The sequence below is a fragment of the Enoplosus armatus genome, chromosome 6 (genome assembly GCF_043641665.1).
Source record: "Enoplosus armatus isolate fEnoArm2 chromosome 6, fEnoArm2.hap1, whole genome shotgun sequence".
NCBI lineage: Eukaryota > Metazoa > Chordata > Actinopteri > Centrarchiformes > Enoplosidae > Enoplosus > Enoplosus armatus.
The window spans coordinates 516,839-531,952 of record NC_092185.1 but is presented as its reverse complement, the minus strand read 5'-3'; the positions used below and the strand labels follow the sequence as shown (position 1 = coordinate 531,952).

At 41.9% G+C, this 15,114-nt stretch overlaps 2 protein-coding genes across 2 annotated transcripts; both read left to right on the top strand.

The window, feature by feature from the left end:
- Positions 1-571: 571 nt before the first annotated feature.
- Positions 572-10,455, top strand: sall1b (spalt-like transcription factor 1b). The gene is given in 6 exon segments (XM_070906933.1): positions 572-641; positions 1,710-1,859; positions 3,993-4,600; positions 5,904-6,040; positions 6,042-6,153; positions 10,333-10,455. Coding segments are annotated over 6 exon segments (1,200 nt in total).
- Positions 10,456-10,588: 133 nt separating this feature from the next.
- On the top strand, positions 10,589-14,874 carry snx20 (sorting nexin 20). Its single transcript, XM_070907323.1, has 4 exons — positions 10,589-10,663; positions 11,510-11,585; positions 11,970-12,112; positions 13,359-14,874. The coding sequence occupies exons 2-4, from the start codon at positions 11,570-11,572 to the stop codon at positions 14,028-14,030; spliced, it is 831 nt and encodes a 276-aa protein (XP_070763424.1). The 5' UTR covers positions 10,589-10,663; positions 11,510-11,569; the 3' UTR covers positions 14,031-14,874.
- Positions 14,875-15,114: the final 240 nt, after the last annotated feature.

The window sequence follows — 15,114 nt, the reverse complement described above, 5'->3', positions numbered from 1 at the left end:
TCTCTCACACACACACACACACACACACACACACACACACACACATACACTGAACTGGACTGAATCAGCTGTGAATCAGAGCTCATCTGTTGAAGTCACATGACTTCAGAGACGAGCAGTTGTGTGAACTCCTCACCTGAAAGGTAAAAGCTCTCAGGTCACCCGAGCGCTGCCTGTGTGGGACAAACCACGACACAGCAGAAAACAAACATGAGGAGTTAAACATTAAAATAGTCACTTCAGCCTCTTCGTTCTGGTGTTTAATAGAAAATATGGAGCTGGGAATGTTGGCAAAACAAAGGCTTTGTCACTTCCAGTCGGTTAATAAATAGCTGAAGACTTGTTAATGTTAATGTTAATCTGGTCGAAGACATTTAGAAAAACAAACTGTTTAAGAAGTCCCAGTTACCGTTATAAAATGACTGAATGTGATTTCAGATGGTTAATGTTTCCACAGTGACAAACTCAACACATGTTTATACACTGAGGTGTGTGTGTAGGGGGTGTGGTTTGTTAGGACCCCCCCCCCCCCCCCCGTCTGTTTTCATTCAGTTGTATCAGAGTTGGAAACATGTCGCGGAGGAAACAACCCAAACCGCAGCACATCCAGACTAATGATTTATCTGTAAACGGGTTCACTGGTAAGTTATTTTAATACAGAAAATTACTTTTAATCTTTTAATTCATATTCATGTGAAAATGTGGAAAATGTTGTTTATTAACAAGTTGATAATGGGTGTAAATCCTTGATCTTTCTAAATAATATTTTATCTTTAAATTATTCCCATCATACAGGACCTACAGTGTGATAATAATAATAGTCAGTTAAATTATTATATCCATAGTTTAGTATACAGTAGTACTATAACATGTAACTGCAACATATTGAATTGAATATGAATATATGAATTCTTTTATGTATGTTGGCTAGTTTTGTAAGTATTAAGATCGCCATTCATTTTTAATTAAAACATTTTGGTCATTTGAGTTCAGTCAGGTGAGAAATTGGTTAAGATGGTTCGTGGGTTTCATACTAATCTTTAATGATTGCTACTGGTTATCTCATTTACTTTAAACTTAAAAAAAGAACTGAAATAGCTTGCACTCTTTAAATTGTAATTTAATTTGAACAAAATGAATGGCACTAAACAGATGGTTTCACTCATGCTTTTATTCCTTAAAGTAGTTTTATGATACATGAGACATTTATGAATGTTATTAAAATGTTCCATAAAAGTGCAGTGGCATCATTACAATAATAATGTCCACCTTTGTTATTTCAGAAGATACATCTCCGAGTTTGGAGTCTCATCCTGCAGTGGATCGCTGTGCTTATGTCTGCAGCCGATGCTGTGCTGAGTTTAGCGCACTATCAGACCTGGATCAGCATCAAAGAGATTGCTCTCGAAATCCTCCAGTTGTGATTGTGAATGAGGATGAAGATCTGCTGTCCAACAGCAAAACTTTCCCTGCAGCCTCATTACCAGCCAGCTCAGCAGGGGAGCCGGGTGAAACAGTTAATAACTTTGAGATGGAGAACAACAACACCCCATCAAAGGACAGATCCAACAAAAGTGCAGAATTCGTGGATTGTTTTAGCAGCAGAAGTAGCCATAGAAGTGTAGAAAGCCCAGGAAGCACAGGCAGTAACCAGAGCATCACTGGATGTCGCACTGGATGTAAGACTGACACTGTCCTTTGTACCTCAGTTTTCCCAGAATTCTTACCTCAACCTGGCTGCTCAGCTGACCAAGAAGGATACTCGTGGATGAAGAGCAACGTCATTATTGAAAACCTTGAGAGCACAGAAGTGGCCGTGGCTCAGTTTTCACAGCTGACACACTCAGACAGCTGCCACAGTAAGACTGCCATCTCGTCTCTGCTGCAGCAGCTCCTCACCCTGCAAATACAACAAATCCACCAGCTGCAGCTAATTGATCAAATCTGTCACCAGGTTCTGTTGTTTGCTTCTCATCAAGCAGAGATACCAGAGACCATGGTGATCTGCACCAAAGACCTGTCATCTTCAAAATCCACCAATCAACTCAAGGCTCTCAGTGCTCATCTGTCTCAGCAACTAGCTGCAGCTGCAGGGATAGCCAAACGCTTATCAACTCAGTCTGCCAACATAAGTGACTTCAAGCATTTTACAGCCACAGAGCAGCTAAATCAAAGTCAGCCTGAAAGCAAAGATGTGCTATCGAGCTCAGAGTCCACACAAACTTTTAGTAAGCTCATGACGTCAGCAGTTTGCGAGCATGTTTCCAAAAAACAACACATGGACTGTGGTTCTTCTGACTCCCTACTTAATTTCTTGTCCCAAACCAAGGTGTCCTCTTTGATGTTTAGCAATAATTGCGTCATCAGTAAGACCTCTGAGAACTCCCATGTACCTCAACCGTCATCGAGCAGTGAGCACACAGCTTTCAATTCTATACCAAACATCAGTGCAATTGTGGAGGATCTAGATGCCTTGGCAGCCTTGGCCCAACAGAGGAAATGCAAGAATCTGAAGATTTCTGCACCCATGCTGTCTTCAAAAGAGTCTCTCTTCAAACGCAAATGTAGATTTTGTGGCAAAGTCTTTGGGAGCAACAGTGCCTTGCAAATTCATCTGCGATCACACACCGGAGAACGGCCATACAAGTGCAACTTCTGCGGAAACAGGTTCTCCACCCGAGGGAACTTAAAGGTTCATTTTCAGAGGCACAAAGAGAGATACCCACACATCCAAATGAACCCTTATCTTGTTCCAGAGCACCTGGACAATATCCAAACCAATGCTGGTATTCCTTTTGGTATGTTCTTGTCATCAGAAAAAGCAGCTGCAAGATGGCTTGATAGGTCACCATCCCCAACTACGATGATCTCTGGTTCCCTGGAACAGTCGGACTCAACCAACCTGTCCTCTCTCATTAAGAAAGAGGAGAATCTTATCTCAGTACCGATTACCCTTTCTAAAGGTGATCTTTACTTTGATTCAGCAGCAAGCATGGGCTTCAGGTCAAAAGCAAACCCTACAAAGGCCCCTGACTCAGTGGAGACTCAGTGGCAACAAAGAAAAATGAATCTTAAAAGTGAAGATGTAAAACCATCCTTTAACTTTGTCTCTAAAACCACAAAGTTGGAGGAATCAGTTGATGTCATACCCAATCCATTCATCCATTCCAATTCTACCTCATTTTCAGGATTCCTTTCATTAAAAAGCTCCGACAACCCCAAACTCCAGCTGCCATCAGACACCCTTGACAAAAGAGTGTCAGACCAAAATGAGTGTGTCATCTGCCACCGCATACTCAGTTGTCAGAGTGCCCTGAGGATGCACTATCGGACACATACAGGGGAGCGTCCGCACCAGTGTAAACTGTGTGGCCGCGCTTTCACAACCAAAGGAAACCTGAAGACACACCAAGCTGTTCACCGTGCCACAGTCCCATTGAGGGTCCAGCACTCGTGTCCCATCTGCCAAAGGAAGTTCACGAATGCTGTAGTCTTGCAGCAACATGTACATATGCACTTGGAGGGTCACTTACCCAATGTAGACCTTACAAATCAGAAACACTCAGTGGATTGTAATGAAGGATTCAGGGACAAATCAAAATTGAATCACAAGAAGAACTTTTCAGATGACAACCATGACAACCGATTGTCTAGATTCAAATCCTTATCCATCAATTTGTCCCCATCTCTGTTGAGTAAAAAACCAATTGATGCTAACAAGAAGACAAGTTACCATGGGCCACATGGGGAGCTGAAGCTCAAATGGATCAAAATGGAGAGGCCAGAAAGATCAAATGAGGAATGTTGTCAAACAAACGACCAACAGGCTGCTGAAAGTGGTCAATGGACGAGCACACTCCCCGTGTCTGACAGTTCAGCTTCCAAGCTGTCTCTGTCCCCTAGTGGCAAAGATTCAGTGTATTTTGAAACTGCAAGGCTTGACCAGACATGGCTTGACTCAACCACTTTAACGCTTCATGCATCTGCTACAGCACCCACTGACCTAAAATTGTTTAACCACACTGAGGATTCTCCAAGCTTGATTCACAATTTCAGAGAAAAGGGGGCCCTGAAGAACACTTATTGCGATATATGTGGGAAGAATTTTGCCTGTCAAAGTGCCTTGGATATCCATTACAGAAGCCATACCAAGGAAAGACCATTTATCTGCACAACATGCAACAGGGGCTTTTCCACGAAGGGTAATCTCAAGCAACACATGCTCACACATCAAATGAGGGACTTCCCGCCACATCTCTTTGAACCCTACAATGCTCAAAACGAAACACCCAACCATAATGGCCCCATGTTATCCATTGGCTCACAAGCTGTAAACACAGACATGACTGCTTTCCTGAACTCCTCTTTTAGAAGTGGCAAGGATCTTTCTGGTCATTCACAGAGCTCCTCTGTTTCTGAGTACCCTGAATGTGCTGTAGCACCACCTCGCCGGATGCCCAAACACCACCACTGCAAGACTTGTGGGAAGAGCTTCTCCTCCTCCAGTGCTCTGCAGATCCATGAGAGGACTCATACCGGGGAAAGGCCATTTGCCTGTGCTGTCTGTGGACGAGCTTTTACTACCAAAGGAAATCTAAAGGTTGGTTTACCTATATATTTTCAGGTCTTTTCCACTATAGGAACTTAATGACTTAATGTTTATGAACATAAATTTCAGCAATGCTAAGGAGGTGTTATTAAATCCAAGTTCAGGTACTCTCAGGGAAAATATATATATATATATTCCAACAATCAGTTAAACTGAATTCTCTGCACTCTCCTACCAAACCGTGCATAAAAATGACGATGTTTGTCCTGATATCCGAAGCAGTCACCTTTTTCAGTGGCATATATTGAAAACCTACACAAGGCAGAACCTACAGTAGAACGAACTCTAGGTTACGTGTCATTGAGTTTTTATGAAGTTACATTTACTTGATGTACGACACTGTACTTGACTGACAAAATAATTTAGTCCTGGGGTGTTCCCGAGCAGAGCAAGGTTAGATAAAGATGAAAGGTACCATACAGCTAGTTCTGGCTACCTGTAAATCACTAACATGTTTACCAACAGGTCCCATATGGTCTAGTGGTCAGGATTCCTGTTTTCATCCAGGCGGTGTGGGTTCAACTCCCAGTATGGGGATCAAGTTTTAGCTAGCATGAATTTGTATAGAGATCAAGTCACTGTATTTGGAATTATACCCTAAATGGCAGGGTTATGTATGTATTTGTTCCCGGTGTGGGAATCAACATTTAAGGATTGTAGAGAGAGCAGTCAGAGTTACTTTGTTAGTCAGGACGCCCTCAGACCTGTGTGAAAAATGCCACCCTGTCATTCATTTGAAGGGAACTGATGCAGCAAAAAAAAAAAAAACAGGCTCAACTTCTGCAACACAATGCCATCTGGCAACATGCTGCGTTGGCCAATAAAGTACATGTACACTTCTGCCTGGTCACACTAGCATTTATAAATAGACCGAAGTCAGTTAATTTCAATGGAATTACCAGAATTATCAGTGGATTCTTTTGCAGAGGCCAAGTCAATACTTGTTGGACTTTAACAGAGTTCAACACTGGTGACCGTCAAATTTATGATGGATCTCTCGACAAATTCTCGCTGGCTAAATGTGGATTCCCATACCAGGAGTTGAACCTGGGCTGCTTGGGTGAAAACCAGGAATCCTAACCACTAGATTACATGGGAAGGGAACCCAAGGCACTCAATTCAATTCAATTCAATTCAATTCAATTTTATTTATATAGCGCCAAATCACAACAAAAGTCATCTCATGACACTTTACAAATAGAGCAGGTCTTAAACACAACACAAGGTCTAGACCGACTCTTTATAATGTTATTACAGAGACCCAAAATGGTAACCAATGACTGCCCTCTTGTAGGTTCATATGGGAACTCACATGTGGAACAGCGGCCCCAGTAGGAGAGGCCGCAGACTGTCTGTGGACAGATCATCGGTTGGATTCGGGATTCGTCCTGTTAAACTTCCTGAACCGCCACAGAAGCATCCAGATGTGGTTTCCAACATCTTTTTACTACTGGAACCAAAGTCCAGAGCTTTTCTCAGCAGGTTTGAAGATGAATGATGTCTGTGTGGTTCAGAATGGAGGCATGTCCTTCCCCTCAGGACATGTAGGACTGAAGAATAAGACACCTGTAGAAAGCACCAGTGTTTGCCTGAATAAACTTCACCTTACAGACCACAGTGAACCTCCTGTTGTTACTGGGAGGAATAGTTGTCAAAAAGACTCTCACTGCTGATTGACTGATTAGATGGAAGATAGGAACAAAAGGAAGGCTAAATGATTTAGGGACATATATAGTGTGTACCCTTTACTGCTGTGTTACTGGGTATTTAAAATGTATGTAAATTTTAAACATTGAATGTTAATGCTTACCCCTTTTATATAGTTTTGCTGTGTGAAATTACAGCTGACATACATATGTCAATAAAAAGTATAATGTTATCATGTGCAATAGATTTTTAAACATGCATTAGTGTGATTGTCAGTCCACAAGTCATCGTTGTGTTTAAGTCATCATAACAGAAATAATGTGTTTCCGCTTCCTACAGATTCTAGTGGTCATTTTCTGTTTGCTTTGGGTCTCTGATTCCTTTACTTCTCTGATTTCACCAACTATAGCTATTGATTTATTGAAAACAACAAAACAGGCCACTGTGTTTCATTGCTAGCATCGCATGCAAACGCTTCTAACTGTACCAAGCAGAGTTAACAGGTGGGCACCGTCCTTCCCAGGTCCCCCTGGTAAAACCAGAAATCCTAAATACTAGACCATACAGGATCTAGATCTAGTGTCTGTAATAACAGAAGGACAGTCGAGTGTCTGTGGTTAGTTCACTGTCTGTAATAACAGAAGGACAGTCGAGCGTCTGTGGTCAGAGGCTCACAGGAAGTTGCTCTCTATACTGTGGTGTATTAATTCCTACACTATATAAAACAAGTGCATATCACTAACATGACTACTGTCACGGCCAGCTGATGTTGTGAAACCTCAATCCTCTACCATCACAGTCAGAGTGATGAGTGTTCAGCTTCCACACAGAGAACTAAAGCCTGAAACAAAACCTGCGCAAAGCCTCTGAAAGATAGATATCTCTAACAGACAGACATGAATCACTGCTGCACACACACACACACACACACACACACACACACACACACACACACACCGTCACTGTTAAAATAATGAAAAGGTGATGAAATAAGTGATTGTATCATTTCCTCCCGGGGATCAATAAAGTATTTCTGATTCTGATGAGGACCAAGTCACAGGATCACAGCTGACTGACAGACACTGAAGATAAAACTGTTCTTTTGTTGAGTTGTGACTGAGACTCTACTGACTCTGTTTATCTTTGATTACTTCAGTAACTCTACTCATTACATTATATTACGTTTCTTTAAGACGTTTATGGTGCTACCAGCCAGAGACAAAGGCTTCTATTATGGCTTATGGTTCACATTTATAACTATATATTTGTGAGGTGTCACCTGATAGAGGAACCAATGGGCTCGGAGCTGAGAGCCACAGACAGGAAGTCAGACAGTACTGAGAGACGCACGCTGTTGGTTTGATATGTTTAACATCATGATATGTCAACACTGTCATATACCAGCAGCAGCGTGGACGTCCACTGCCGTCTGCTCTGCTGTTGTGTGTATTTTCATGGTACATGACAGAGGCAGCACAATGGTCCCAGCAGCCAACTTAAAAAACAAAAAGACAAACTCATCGTTGGCAAACAAAGGTGCTTTTCTAATGATTGCATATTTCACTTCAAAACTGGCCGGCTCAGCATGTTGTTTGCAAGAAGGCATTTCCTTTGTAAGCATTTCAGCAGTGATCACTGCACTTTTGTTACTCTGACAATGGAAATATTCAATAACAAGAAGACCTGCCAAATCTGCGACAGGGTGAAAATCTCCCTGTGGCAAGCCCCCCCCCCCCCCCCCCCCCCCCCGGCACCCCCATGCCCCCCCCCACAGTCTGATGATAACAGTGTGATTATGGCTTGTTGCCGGCTGCACAGATCATCTCTGATAATGAAGCAGAGGCCACTTGTTCACAGCAGGACCTCTGTCCATCCACATCAAGTCAGTGTTCTGCAAGTCTCAAGTCCTGAGTCAAGACCAACAAGTCCCAAGTCCGAGATACAATGAATGTTTATTACTTTCAAATAAATCTTAATAAAGTCAAAGAATTCTGAGCGGGTTTCTACTCTGAAGTCCTTTCAAAAGAAAATCAACAGTGATGTGGTTCAGTAGCACTTTATAGAATTCAAATTCAGCATCGACACCAAATCTTTTCAAATCCTTAATTGAATCTTATCAAGTTACCTTTAAATATTTGCAGGTAAAGGTTGAAATAACGTTTACATCCTGGATATGAGCTGACGTTGTGTTTTGACTCTCAAACAGTGTTTGTCTGAACGCAGACAGCAGCTTCTGCAGAGAGCTCAAACTTTACTGATGAATGTTGATCTGTTGTTTACTTCCTCTCTGTCATAAACGCCTGTTTACTTCCTGTTTACTTGTGTTAAGTTTGACTGATCGATTGATACTGTTCCTTTTACTAAAGTAAATATGATCACAAACTGGTAATATGAATATGTAATTCTGTCTCATGGACACTGCAGGCTTCACGTGAGGTAATTCATCTCCTTGAAGATTTCCCTCCATGCAAGGAGCGGAGCATCATCATCATCATCATCATCATCATCATCACCTCATGGCGTTGTCTTTGACTCTGTTTGTCTGGAGGTTTCATCAGAGACACGGTCGGTCCTCACAGGAGACGGACGTCTGATTCTAATGTATTGATGACATCAGAGTGACCTTTTCTCTCCTCCTCTCCTGCTGAAAGTGACCTTTCTTTACAGACGATATATATTTGATTGATTATTGATCAGAGGACACATGATGGCAGAAAGCTGCTGTTTCCATCAGTGAACACATAGAATCTCAGAGAGCTTCTGACATTTGACGAGACCTTTTTTACCCGATTACAACCTTGTTTGTCAGATTGGTCCAAAAGCAGCCTCAGTTGCTTATTTACGATTATTTATGACTATTTGTGATTATTTAGCTCCTGTGAGTTCATGTGACCACTGACCGTGAAGCAGAACGGGGCTCGACCTAACTGGATCATCATAAAGACACAAAGAGGAGTTACAGACAAACAGACGGCCGGGTGATTGACAGCGAGGTTGTGTCCAAGCTGACTGACTAAACTTAAATTATGTTTATGTTTATCATATAGACTCATAGTAGCTGTTCTGGAGCTTTCAGTCACATCATATGACCTTCAGCAGATGGAATCGCCAAGTTGTCATGAAATTGTAGACATCCAAATCTGAGCTGAGGACTCTCTCTTCTTCACGTCTAATCTCTGATTTGTTCTTGTGACGTCCTGAATATTTAAACCCTCTGCAGATCAAACAGTCTGAGAGGGGATGTTACTGTCTGGACATGTGAACCTCTGTTAAAAGAATGAGTCACAGAGCCGTCACCATGTTTCTCTCAGCTGAAGTCCAGCTGACAGAGAGTCCGTCAGCTGACAGCCTGTCTCACTGTACAGGCCGTCTCAGGCTGTCTCACTGTCTTCAGAACAAACAGAGACCTGTGTCCTCCAGCTGGTACAGACTGACAGAAATGTATAAAAACTGATAAATAAATGCATGGAGCGGCTGCCTGCTCTGTTAAAACAACAAGGCCTCAGAGAAAAGTCTTTGTTTCCATCACAAGCACTCGTTTATGTGCTTACTTTCTGTATGAAAGAGACGTTCACAGGCCGACGATTGTCTCTGTGTGACGAGAGTGAGGCTGTTGCTGCATTTTGTCTGGTTGCACTGAGATATAGAACACATTTGTAAATATATTCAGCAGCAGCTAATATTGATTTAGACCATCAATACACATTAATACTCATCTCTGTGAACCTTATATTCTTTACATTTTGCTCTTTAATGAATGTTTCTTCCTGTATTTAATCAGGTCTCATTGAGACTAAAATCTCTTTTTCAAAAGAAATCAGGCCAAGAGAGCAGCATGAGTAACAACAATACATGAGTTATTGTCACATTCATTTTACATTATTTTCAATATTTACAGGGTTGAATGCTGCTTCGTCTATAAAAGAATAATCACAGAAACTTTATTTATCCCTGAGAGAGCGATTGTACAACAATCCCTTCAATTCAAGACACATTTCTCCTTCAGTAACAATGCAAGCAGCTTTGAACTTTGATTTAGACTTTTTACAGGTTTGTGTTTATTTGTTCCACATCAGATCAACTTGAGGAGACCTGAAACCTCCATCACAGTGAACATTGATGATTGTGGAATGTTGGTCCTCAGTACTCACAGTACCAACAAACAGGCCACATACGGAGTCCAGAGTGTCTGCAGCTGAAGATCATCGAGTCTGTTTGAGATGAAACATCCTTTGGATCTGTCTCCACCCAGAGGATCAGTGAGGAACTGCACCTGAAGGCAACACTTCCTCAACACTTCATATGCAGTGGGAGGAATGACAACCTGCAGACTGTGTGGTGAGAAGAGGAGCGTTTGTTTTAACTCCAGTAGATGTTCAGGAGCAGAACCAGCCGGGCTGAGACCAGGTGAGTCACTCCCTTAAAAAGGATCAGATTCACTTTCAGGTTTAATGTGTTGATCATCTGAACTCTGGCACAGAGACACATTCTCTGCTGTGGCAAACACCACCCGGCCGGTATCACCAGAGCCTTGAAACAAACGCTGAGCCACACTGCCCATCAGTGTGTAGCTTTACATCCATTTTATGTGCTGAAAGTGTAAAAGAGATTCATCAGGCAGTGGCAGACAGTGAAGTCTCACTTCCTCTTCACATTCGATGTTTTTCACTCGCCGCTGAGGAACTTCCTGTCAGCACCAACACAGAGGAGGACATTCACTCAACTACTGTACTCAAGTACAATTTTGACTTATTTTAATTCTGTGTTCCTTTATACTTCTACTTCATTACATTTAAAATATTCTACTTTTTACTGCACTACATTTGTTTGACACTTACTTACTTACTTATATGATACGATGCAGTACTTGACTACTAATCTATGCAGTAGTTTATATATATAAGTATCTAAACTGTCTCCACGTTGACAAACTACAACATTAAAATGCTCTTCCATGTATTCATTATCAAATATAACACTGTGAAAGGAGTCATTCTGCATTGAATACTACTTCTGTACTTTTACTTAAGTACCATTTTTAATTCAGGACTTTTACTTGTCCTAATGGAGTGTATGTAGACTGTGGTATTACTACTTTTACTACTTTAGTACTTCTTCAGTACTGTGTTTTCAGGACAGACTCTTCATGCTGCGACATCACTTCAGAGAGTTTTTACTGTGAGAGTCAATGAAGAAAAGCTATGACTGTAAATCAGCCTGTTTTTACTTGACATCTGTCATGTTGTGGATCAGCTGTTTGGTGAGACAGCAGAACCAGAGAGGGACTCTGAAGACCCGACTGAGGCGGACTCGATGGCTCTGGCTCCAGGTTCTGGTCATGTTATTCACATAATCACTAACTACTGTCCCTCAACAAGCCTCGTCTGCTCCAGAGACACAGAAAGCAGATGTTAAAGGAACAGTTCAACGTTTATATAAAGACGCTGACTCACTTTCTGTACAGTTCATGTGTTCCTGCAGAGGGTTTCACTAAAAGTTGAACTGTTCCTTTAACGGCTTCTGATCTGCTCTCAAACTTTATTGTGTCTGTAAGTTATTCCAGAAATAACAGTCAATAAACTGAGAAATGCACAAAAACATCAAAATGTAAGTGACACAGTGTGGAGAAGAAAACTTTGTAAAGGTACATAATCAAGTTTATTGTGTGTGTGTGTGTGTGCGTGTGTGTGTGTATGTGTGTGTGTGTGTACAGATGAACTCCCCAGTTGTTCCAGTTTGACCACTAAGGAGCTGCAGCAAAACTGGAGGGCAGAGAAGCAGAGAGATCGACCCGTCAGGCTGCTGTTTGAAATTCCATCGACTCGTATTATTGAACACAATCTGTCCAAACATGTGGTGAGACACTGAAACACAACCAAGTACATTTATTCAAGTACTTAAGTACAAATCTGAGGTACTTGTACTTTACTTGAGTCTTATCTTTTCATACTTTCTTCTTCTACTGCACTACGTTTATCTAGCAGCTTTAATTATATACATTTATTATAAAATAAGATGTTTTGTTATAAATGAAACTGTTTATAAACTACAGCTGAAAGAAAATGCATTATTTTGTTGGTTGAAGTAATTTTTGGTGTAAAACCTTTTTCTGGTTCCAGCTGCTCAGATGCAGATGTGCTGCTTTCCCTCTGAATGCTGTTAATAATTGTAATGTCTTGTTAATAATGTGGAGCTTTGTGAAGGCGTCACTTTGGGCTCTGGGTCATTGCAACCAAACAATCGATCCATTAATGGAGAAAATAATCAGCTGATTCATCCACAATGAACTAATAATCATTAGCTGATAGTTCAGAATGAGCGCCACCTCAACCAACTCCAACAGTAACATCCTGCTTCACATTAATGAGGAGGAATAATCCTGTAATGACAGAATCTATAACAGGAGGACAGACACAGGGGACATCTGACTGTTGGAGTACTTTAACGACATCTGACTGATTATACTCACAGACCTGTATAGTGTGGTATTAGTACTTTTACTGAAATACCATCAAACCTACAGTCATTTGGCCTCAGTGTATTTCCATCTGTTCAACTGTAATCTTTACTCACTGTAGTGAAGATAACAAAGTGCTTCACAGAACAGCAGGAGTCACCCTGTAGATCAATACAACGAAAACACGTGACAAATATCAGAGCAAAGTTCGATATTGATATCACCAATTATCACTAATTAGACGAATAAAATACAACAAAAAGTACATTAAGATCTGTGTAAACTCTGTATCTATAGATGAACTATATTTCGGTATTCAGATTGATGCCACTCTCATATCTGTATGCTATATATGAAGCTACAGCTGGTTAGCTTAGCTTAGCATAAAGACTGGAAACAGGGGGAAACAGCTAGCCTGGCTCCACCTACCAGCTCCTCTAAAGCTCTCTGACCAACATGTTACATCTGGTTTCTTTCATCTGGACAAAAACTGAGGCGTAATTCTGACACGTTGTGGTTTTAGCAGCTGGTATCACCAGAGACAACATTCAAAGTCAACGTTAGTTTTGAGGTAAATGTGATTTCAGAATGATGATTATGATAATGAAAGCCACACACGTGGTTGTTAACTGTCGTTTGTTGCAGGTCTATGACGTTGTGCTGATGCGTTCCGGCAGCTTCGATTCCCGCCGTGTGTCCGTGGAGCGCCGTTACAGCGACTTTTCCCGCTTCCATCACAAACTGCTGGAGGACTTCAAGGAGGAGCTGGAGGAGGTGGTTCTCCCCAGAAAACTCCTGACCGGGAACTTCAGCCCTGAAATCATCTCAGAGCGACGTCTCGCTCTGCAGGACTACCTGGCTCAGGTGTACTCGATCCGCTGTGTCCGACATTCACCTCTTTTCCCCAAACTCTTCACGGAGCAGGAGCAGAGAAGGGGGCACAGTCTGCTGCGGGCCGGACAGTTTCAGCTGGCCGTGGAGCAGCTGCAGACCGTGTTAGAGATCGAGGAGAAGCTGTTACCGTGGCAGAAGCCCACTCTGATCGTACCGACCCTCTCCGCCCTCGCTGTCTGTTACCGGGACCTGGAGGAACCAGAACAGGCGTTTGCTGCGGCTCAGAGAGCTCTGCCTGCGGCGAGACGCTATGGACTGAAACTCCCCAGAGCCGCACTGCTGGACCTGTTGGTGGATCTGGGTTATCAGCTGGGACGTCCTGTGGCTCAGATACAGGAGGAGCTGACTGTCCTGAGGGATGCGGAGAGGGGGGAGGTGTCCTCCCGCTCCCTGAAGGAGTTAGTGGTCCAGGAGTTCATCTGAGGACGATGGAGCTGATCAGACCACAATCCAAATAAACACCAAACAATGGCGCTGAGTCAGCGATACTGATCGATCAGTATCGCTGACTCAGCGATCAGTAACGCTGACTGATCGATCAGTCAGCGTTACTTTGATGAATTGACTCGTCACTGCAGCTCTCGCTGCTTCACCATGAACCAACAAGTAAAGTTACTCTGGAAAATGGAAATGTGTAACTCCATCTGCTGAGGAAGATCATGTGATCCGACTGAAAGCTCTCCCACATCAACACAATATGACGTCCATTTACTGGAGAGTGGATGTTGCGTGTTTGCTTTCTGGGTATTTCATTGTTATGAAATATATTCTGTTGGTTTTGTATAAATGTTTTGTGTAGATTGACTGAACTGGGACCTCGTCTGCTCCAGAGACACAGAAAGCACATGTTAAAGGAACAGTTCAACGTTTATATAAATAAGCTGACTCACTTTCTGTACAGTTCATGTGTTTCTGCAGAGGGTTTAACGAAATAATAGTGATAGATAATAATAATAATAATAATAATAATAACAGAGAAATGCAAGAAAAATCTAAATGTAAGTGTTACAGTGTGGAGAAGAAGTGAATCCCGTCTACAACCAGACTATCAAACTGCTGTGGTTGGCAAATAGTGGCCTGTGGGCCAAATCCAACATAAATATTTGTCCCCTGATGACAGCTGAAGTCGTCCTTTAGTAAATAATAAATATGATCTGGAAACGTGCTGCCCAGCATGAGGACACTGTCTGAACACTAAATGCTGCTGAAATGAAGTCTGATACACTTATAAATAATATGACCATAACAGTTGTGTCATTGAAACATATATGAGGCAGCTGACTTTCTGTGAACCAATCAGTCTCATCTCTGTCTAGTAGTGAAACACATCCTGTTGTTTTCTGCCAAATGACTTTTAACAGTTTGTACAAACTGACTCATGGAAACTAGGACAAACATCTGTCCTCACAGACACAATCAACAGTTTTATAAATGTTATTTTTAATGAATTCAAAGAAATACACCAACATGTTGACACCATGTGAGAGTGTAAACGCTATAAAGTATA